The 8,943-nt window shown below is 43.5% G+C and overlaps 1 protein-coding gene across 2 annotated transcripts in view; it reads right to left on the bottom strand.

Annotated features, from left to right (window-relative positions):
• Positions 1-4,832: 4,832 nt before the first annotated feature.
• Positions 4,833-8,943, bottom strand: part of si:ch211-132f19.7 (adenylate cyclase type 8) — a 35,805-nt gene continuing 31,694 nt past the window's right edge. The window contains exons 16-20 of one of the 2 annotated variants that reach the window (XM_062522099.1): positions 8,219-8,365; positions 7,926-8,018; positions 7,381-7,495; positions 6,304-6,562; positions 4,833-5,508 (exon numbers count right to left, since the gene is read on the bottom strand). In XM_062522099.1, the coding sequence (XP_062378083.1) occupies positions 5,361-5,508; positions 6,304-6,562; positions 7,381-7,495; positions 7,926-8,018; positions 8,219-8,365 (762 nt within the window). In that variant the 3' untranslated portion in view covers positions 4,833-5,360. Of the gene's footprint in view, positions 5,509-5,769; positions 6,078-6,303; positions 6,563-7,380; positions 7,496-7,925; positions 8,019-8,218; positions 8,366-8,943 lie in introns of those variants that run through there. The other variant, XM_062522101.1, reaches the window with a different exon arrangement.

Here is an 8,943-nt window from a genome sequence, read left to right as displayed (position 1 = left end):
GGGTGGTCAAACAAGCTGGTTAACAAACTAGTTAACCATCAAACCACTTTAAGATGATCAGGCTGTTTTTTTGTCCAGCAGAGATCCATGCAGTATAAATATAATCAGTCAGCATAATGCTCTGACTGGGGCATGTGTGGTCTCAGCTGTGCAGGCCACCAATAGCACCATGGGTAGACCCTACCAAAAAGTAGTCTTAAATTCATACAAATAAAAATAACCTACATAATCCTACATACAAACGGCCTGTATAATCCTACACATAATCATAAGCCTACTATCTAGCCAAATACCACAAAGGGACAATACATTATTTGTCTCGACAATACCCTTTGACCCAGATTACTAACTCAGTGGCCAGATCTAAGAAGACTTATTCCAAACTTTTACTTTGGAGAATTGTATCAGGATGAATTACTAACACTGCCTTCATGATGGTCGTAAACTGTAAAATGTCTTGGGCAAGTGTTTTTATATTATTAATATAGTCATAAGTGACTTTGTCTATTCATATTGACAGTGAGGTCTCTTGTGTTGTTGCAAGGGAGGTCACCATGGCTGGAGAATATGATAGTGACGTCAAGTTGGATAGCTCGGGCCATAAGACCTCCGCTGGAGTCGACTATAACAATCTTATCAATGATAATAGTTTTTCCATGTTTCTTGATTTTTGTATCTGAATTAGGACTGTCAAAATAACTGATTAATTTAGATTAATCAATTTGAGATAACTGATTAAAAAAATTAACGCAGATTAATCGATGACCTTTGACCCGGAGCCATTCTAGTCAGTAACCATTAGACCGTAAAATGGGGAGATGAGAATGTGCTGCCTGGATCATTGATTGGAACATTTACTTTAAAAAAAACGTCCGCTGCAATGTCTGCAGCACAGAATTTGCATATCACCGGAGTTCATCAACTCTTAAGTACCACATTACTGCAAAGAAGTAGTGTTGACATTGCGATTTTGCGATTACATTTTATATGCGATTCATTTAGATTAATTAATCACAGAGTATGTAATTAATTAGATTAAAAATGTTAATCGATTCACAGCCCTAATCTGAATATCTTTTGACTCCCTTACATGAACGTGTTAGACTTCACAACCTTAAATAACACTTAGACAAGTTATTACAGGGTTTTTTTCTGATTGCTTAAGAACATTTTTTGTAACTATTGCTTTTTTGTTTTTTTCTTCAAACCTCTTCACACAAATAAGAAAACCTTTCACAAATCAACAAAATAGTTCTCTTGTCATCAGATTAATAAGCACACAATGCACCAACTACACACTGATGGTACAGTATCAGTAAAAAGCACATCTGGCTTTTGCTTTCTCTGAGCATAAAGGTAGGCTATGTCAGTTTGAAGTAATACGTTTGTCATAGTTCTATAAACAAACAGGGATCCAAACTTCAAGTATTGGTGTTTATTTACACAAATCAAAACAAACACAAGTGTGTTTTTCCAAGTCCAAACACAATAGCACAAAAAAACATTGTGTCGTCTCTCTCTCAAAATTGAATCTACATCACATGCAATGTCCTCTAGTCCAAGGCACCGGGGAAAATATCTTCTGTAATGCCATATCCAGATCTGCCATAATGCCTGGCCAATATCCCCTCATTCCCCCTCCATTGCCTGTAAAAGGATACATGACCAATGCATTGCCTATGCATTGGTTATAGACCTTCCAGCACCAGGCAGAGAACTCTTCAATTGGATTCAAGAATGGAGAGTATGAGGGGTGGTTGAGTACAGTAAAGAGTGGGTGATCTGTAAACCAGTGGCAGACCAAAGCAGCCCTATGAGACTAACATTTCGGCTCAAGTTAGGCCGAACCTGTTGCAGCTTCTGCAGGGTCATTCCATGATTATATTATTTCTTACTCTTCTTACCCTTCCTCTTTCCCCCTCCTCGTCCTACTCTTGCTCATCCTTGTCCTTTTCCCCTAACTTCACCTCCTTGTCATCCTCTCCTTCTCGCTTCTTCACTTCTTCATCCTCTTCCTCCTCTTCACCTCCACGTCCTTTTCCTCGGCCTCCTCTAATTCTAACTCTTCTTACTCTTCCTGCTGTACTCCACACAAGCAGCTTACCTGTGGCTTATTTATACTGCTTAAGCCTACCTTACACTGACAAGATTTGGGAAAGATTCTTGAAAGACTGTAGTCTTTTGAGTAAAGTCTGAATGAGGGGCATTAGTTAAAAGACTATAATCTTTCAATAATCTTTCCCAAATCTTGTCAGTGTAAGGTAGGCTTTAGGCTGATTGCAAAGTGAACATCTATCAGTATCTAACAGTTTTCATGAAGTGACAGACAGTTGGCAAAATAGTGCAAATAAATAGGCATACATGTGTAGCCTATAGTTATATTTTTTTTAGAGTGTGTTGATCATTTGGAAATTGAGTCTAAAGCAGTAGCTTAAGTTGTGTTTACAGTTCTGCAAAGAGAGTGCTGTGCAGTGGATTGTACCTACAGTTTTGCGAAGTGTGTTACTGTAGATAAGGCTCCTTGGACTAATTCACTTAACAGTTGTATTATGTTTGTGGTCACTCATTTTCTATTTGTATTTTAATTCATTCTTTGTAAATTGTGTGACTACAGTATATCTTCAAGTAGCAATGACCTATTGGTAGATGCGGAGTCACATAATTCCCCACGAAAGAGTTCAGTTAGAAAGAAGAAGAAGAAGAAGGTGAAAGTTAGTGGCTAATGATTCCATGCAGATCATTTTCTTTGGTCATATTGCCGTTTCCACCGAGTGCTAGTGAATGACGTCACATATGAACTTTGGCATATCTACCTGTATGGCCATTCAGTCACTCTACGAACTGACCATCAAGCGCTTACGGCCCTGCTCGCAACATCTGGTTGTGGACACAGGCCTCTGCGCATCCACCGCTGGTATGAGAGGCTTCACCAGTACAACTTCACGCTGCAGTACCCACCGGGCCGAGAGAACGTGGTGGCAGACTTACTGTCACGCCCCACACAACTTCCAGCTACGGACTTCAATGCTGACACCACACCAATCTCGACCTCATCCAGCTCCTCCAGTCACCTCTGGAGGCAACAGTGTCACTGCTTCTGAACAGGACACAGTGTTTGCACAGCTCCGCTACTTCATCCACTCCGGGGGGCCTCCAGCCTCTAGCCTGCCGGACAGCCTGACGTCTTTTCGCCGCTTTAAAGATGAACTTTTTTGCTGGAATGACCACTGTGTAGCCTGGGGCCATCGCACAGTCATACCCTCTGCTTTACGGGCACAGGTCCTATCCATGGCTCACGACGGCCATCTGGGCATCGTCAAGGTCAAGCAGCGTTGCCGTGAAGTAGTCTGGGGGCCAAGCATAGATGAGGACATCGAGACCATGGTGAAGGACTGCACAGCGTGCCTAGTGAGTGGCAATACTGGCCCTCCACTTGCACCTCCCCTTCAGCCACTGCAGTGGCCAGCTGGGCCCTAGGAGCACATCCAGATGGACATCTGTGGAGAGCTTCATGGCGTCCCACACCACCAACGGTTCCTCATCGTGGCCTACGACCTTCATTCTAAGTGGCCTGAGGCGGTTTCTACCAGGTCTGTCACCACTCGTGCGGTCATTGACTTTTTAGAGGAGCTGTTTGCCCGCTGGGGCATGCCCACAACAATAACCACAGACAATGGCCCACAATTCATCTCAGCACAGTTCACCACTTTTCTGAGTGAGCGAGGGATCAGACACATCCGTACCGCCTTCTACAACCCACAGGCAAACGGGAGTGTAGAACGCATGAACCAGACACTAAAAAATGGCAGAAGAATTCCAGTTCTCAGCAGCACTCCGGCGAACTCTACTGCACTATCGAGCCACACAGCACTCCACGACGGACAGTTCATCCCTGCTCACCTGACGTCAAGGGTGCCACAGAGTGCACGGCATGAGTCAGCTGGTCAGCTGCGTGATAAAGTCTCTGCATGCCCCTACTCTATCAGACCCGGACTGGGTCAGGGTCCGAAGGCCTATACGGGGTCATAAGTTCCTGTCATTCTGGTCCGCGCCTCTACAAGTGACTGAACAGCTGGGCCCTGCCACTTTCCGCTTGTCGGATGGAACGAGGTGGCACGCACGCCGCCTCCGCCGAGTGCCGCCACCTACTGCGGCAGACCTGGAGGTCATCCGAGACCCAGATCCAGGTTCTGGTGGCCCTCTGAATCCAGCCACACGACCAGTTAGTGTCCGCACCAGACCAGGCTACCTGGGGGACTATGTTGCAGATTTTTAATGATTTTTTTAATACTTTAGTTTGAGGTTCTAAGGCACTTAAGTTCAGGTTTGGAATAGCCTTAATGATCTGTTTCAGTGGGACTGTGATTGCAACGATGCATTCTGAAAGCTGTACTAGGGTCTGCTGTTGTTACATTATTTGTAATTCTTTATCTTTATTATTTTACACTCAGGGATGTGGGTCTGCCCTGGGGAGGGGGGGAAATGTTGTTTCCATGACAGTGAGTTGGGAGCACTATTTAGATATTTTTTTTGAACGGCACTTTATCGTCATGTCATCCCTATTATCTCTCTTCCTGTAGCGTTTTCTTTGTCTCCTTCATTTCTCATTTCAACATACTGATTCTCTCCCTGCATCTACACACACATGCAGGCCTTTACCAACACACCTACTCATTTCCCCCTTGATATTTTACTTTAGTAACATTACTATTTTTGCCTTTTCTTGTACTACTAGATGATGAAATATATTATACAATCAAAGGAAAAAAGGAGTGAAAACTGCTACTACAAATAAAAAAAATACATGGTATTGGTGTATGATTTTGTTCATAAGCATTTTAATGAGAATTATTTTTGACAAAATGTGAGGAAAATGTACACAGTTGAAAGAATTCATACAAAAAACATGATAAAAAAATAGTGCAGAAATAGTCTAACCCAGGAAGGGCCCCAGAGTATATGGCATGCCAGTATGCTGGTCACAGTAAAAAGTCATATACCTAACCTATGATTATAAATGGAGTTTTTGGAAATTGGAATTCCTCATCTGTGCACTTGTGTGTACATAATAAGGTAGGCTACCTGAGTATCATAGCAGAGTACTGAGTAACACTTCCCTTCACAATTTACATGATCAGTCTTGATGACTTTTTTTATGGAACTCTGTGTTTCCAGTGAGGTCAAAGTTGAGGATATGTGGTCAGCTGATCACTGAGGACAAGACGGCTCCATTTTCATTCACAGATCTTCAGGGGGGCCAAATCTCGCTCAGCAGATCCACTGTGGAGGTATTTTGGTCAACTGTCAATTGTGGCTCTTGTATGAGGGGCCCTGCTTGCCTTGACCCCAGAGATCAAACACTAGGAGACGTCCAGCAGATGGAAGCCTCCGTTGGCCTCTCTCAGCGTCTCCTTCTTGCGTGCCTGCACCAGTGTGAACACCACTCCGGCCAGTGTGTTGCGCCCGTACAGGCCTGAGCGGTTAGTCAGGCGCTCAGCATAGCTGGATCTATGGTTTAAGTCAACATCATTTATTTAGTAGACATTTTAGCCAAGGTGACTTGCACAAACAAAACCATTATAACACAAACAAAATGATCAAAACTATAAATAACATTAGCAGCGTTTATAATCATCTTTATTAGGATGCTTTTTTGCCACCATACTGAATCAGATTGTGTTACTGTAGTACTGTATCAAATATATACTGTATAATATGTATACCAATGATTCTTAACTGGTCTGGCTTTGGGACCCAAAATGTCCCATGTTCATCACATTGTGACCCATAAATGTCTTTAGCATTCATAAGCTACAGTACATGCTTAGTACTTGTTTGGAAGATGCTGATGTTTGGCATGGCATTCATGAAGTCTTCAACTCCTCATGACACCTTTCAAAGTACAGTACGCCACTTGACAGGTTTGTCAGCGGTGCTCGGTTTCCATGTGACAGTGTTGATGGATTCATGCCCTTAAGTGCCAGCAATTCACTGCACACCACCCACTGGGGTTTCTGTCCCATATTTGTCCTTAAGTGAATCCATATCCTACTTCTTGTCAACCATACAAATAAAGTCTATAAAAACAAAGGTCCAATATTAGATCTGATAAGGTAGCAGTTTAAATAATTTATTTATTTTTATTGATTGATTTATTTATTTTTATTTTGCAACCCACCCAGAACAGTTCCACGACCCACCAGTTAAGAAACACTGATGTATACAGTATAATATTTGTATTGCAATGCGAGGAGGGTGGGTGGGTGGAAAGAGGACATGTCAACATTGAAGATGAAGTCGGACCTTTGCTCTCGGCTACTGATGAAGTAGGTGCGCACAGCGCCGTGCCGCTCACTCACGCCCTTCACGAAGATGTCGCCGCGGAAGTCGCGCTTGAAGCCGCGGTCCACCAGGAGCTTGCTGGTGCTCTCTGGAACCTGGATACGGCCACTGACCCCAGTGCTGTCCATACGGCTGGCCAGGTTCACCGTCATCCCCCAGATATCATACTGGGGCTTGGTGGCACCAATAACCCCTGCCACAACTGGGCCATGTGCTAACCCTAAATGTACAGTAGCAGGCATTTTTATCCGGGTTTGAAAAATATAGCAGGAATAGTACGAAACAGAACTGTGTGGAACAATGGTAAACTAAGTTCACTTCAGTTCAGAAAGCTGATGTTTTGTGTCCTTGAATGAATTGAAGTGCCTCCTTGTTAAACCTCTTAGTTTCCACTTTGCCTACTGGGCATCAGGACCAGAATGGTCTTACAGCTCAATACTGTACATGGTAACAGCATATAATCATTCTCTGTCTACTTGCTGTGGATCTTTCTAAACCTTTCAAAATGGATGTAAATTAAATCATCCATCACCTCTGTATAAAGTGATTAATTGGAATACGATCATCCTAAAAAGCAATGCACGTTCACACTGAACGTGATTTCTGTATCCATTCAGAACTGCTTAGAGATCTTATTTCCTATTAAAACCACTCCACTTCACATTAATCATCCACGTTATCCTCTCTGGTTTCGTTCCTGAGACTGTTTTGTTGGGACTCAGCTCAACTTCTGTGCAATCAAATCTTTATGGATTGCTGTCCCCCACACTATTACTCTACTCCCAGTGCACTGGTCTGGTAGCATTAACTGTACCTCAGCAAGGTCTAATTAAATCAGAGGTGGATAGGTTCAAGTCACCATGGCCACCAGATAATATCAAATTTAATAAACGTGATCTACTGCCTCTGCTTAGTCTCAGGTAGAACTGTCAGGCTCATTGGTTAGCTAGCCTAGACCCTGCACACAACTGTAATCCAAAAAGAGTAAGACAGTAAAAAATGACATGTTTCAGTCAGTAGCACAGCTGGCATACACACCAATTCGAAGCTGGAAGTTGTTGGTGGTGATTTTGTTGATCTCTTTCAGCGTCTCTTGCATGGCTATAGCAAAAAGCACTAGTTCACTTAGGTGTGCCCATTCATCTGTGCTGGCCTAGGGGGAAGAAGCATAGTCATCAGGCACTGAATTAAGAGAAAATTCATCATGAACGTGGAGGAGAAGGAGGGCAAATCTAGAAGAGAAGCTACAAAACAGTCCACAGTATAATTTCAAAAATGTGAAGTCATCATCTATGATCCCAAGAAAGCTGTGTATGTGTACTTGTATGTGCATGTGTGCGTGTGTGTGTGTGGGAGTGTGTCTATCTGCTCTGGATTGCCACTAATTTGCACTAATCAGTCAGTGTAGTCCATGTAAAATGGAATGACCAAAGCCATCTACCGTCAGCCTGGAAGGATAATTATTTCCTTTGTCTAGTAAGAGCAGCTGGTGGATCTTCATGCAAAGTCATGCTGTCTCTTTGTGACTGGCTCTGACATGCATCTGTGGTCTCAAAATAACTGGTGGGAAGTTGGAAACTTACCGCCCTATCGGGGGACAACCCAGAAGCAGCCATGTAACAGCTGCCAATAGTCTTGATTTTTTCAATGTCTTGAAAGTAGGACTCATCAAGCAACTAAGACAGAAAAATGAAAACAAAACAAACAAAAAATGAAATGAAATTATAATAACTTCATAAACAATGAATATCTTTGAGCAAATCTAGTTGTATCCTTATTTAACCTGACAAAATGTGTGTGATTTGCAGGGTTCCCATAGGGGCTTGTCAGGACATCAATGAGAGAAGAATGAGTACACAGTAGCTGTTTGCCTCACCTCATCAAAGTCAGCTATAATTTCGTTAAGGAGCCTCAGGCACTCTACATCTTGGTTGTTGAGCTCCTTCTGTTCGTAGTAGTCGGTGAACCCTGGGATGGAGGCAAACAGCACCCCCACCTTCTCATAGGACTGGGAGTACAGGTCCTGAGGAACAGAAGAGGAAAAGATGGATGGAGCCTTCCTTGGAATCAGTTGCCTGAAGTGGCCCATAGTACAGTATTTAGCTGCTCTTACTGCTCTGCTCTATGAGCATCCACCTCCACAGAGAGAGGCAAGAGCGCAAGGGATTCCTTTATCATCACTGTTACGACCCTGTGGGGTTTGCTATGGTGTATTTTGGGTATCCTTTGTGTCTGTTCTTTTTGTTGTGTGTCTGACAGGCAGGTTGGTGCAACTGATCGGTGGGGTCATCAACCGTGGTTGGCTGACGTCATTTGAGAGACCTCTTGTGTTCGCTTTGGACAGCACTTTTTGTTGCCACTGCTGCTAGGGCCAACCTTGGGCCTTGCCCGTGCAACCACCTTCACTTTTTCCACTCCGGGGGTGGGGCGTAGCAGTGCTACTTGGGCACAAAGACTGTCCGTCCTGTGGCCAGTTTGCCATTTGTACTCATTGCGAACAGTCACACTGCCTGTGTGACATGCACGTCTCAGGCACGCTTCCAACACATGCGCGTGTCGTATGAAACATAGGCGCTGGTTCTATTTCTAGCAAGCACGCGT

Source organism: Sardina pilchardus, chromosome 20 (assembly GCF_963854185.1).
Source record: "Sardina pilchardus chromosome 20, fSarPil1.1, whole genome shotgun sequence".
NCBI classification, from domain to species: Eukaryota; Metazoa; Chordata; class Actinopteri; order Clupeiformes; family Clupeidae; genus Sardina; species Sardina pilchardus.
This window is presented reverse-complemented; position numbering and strand designations above follow the sequence as displayed.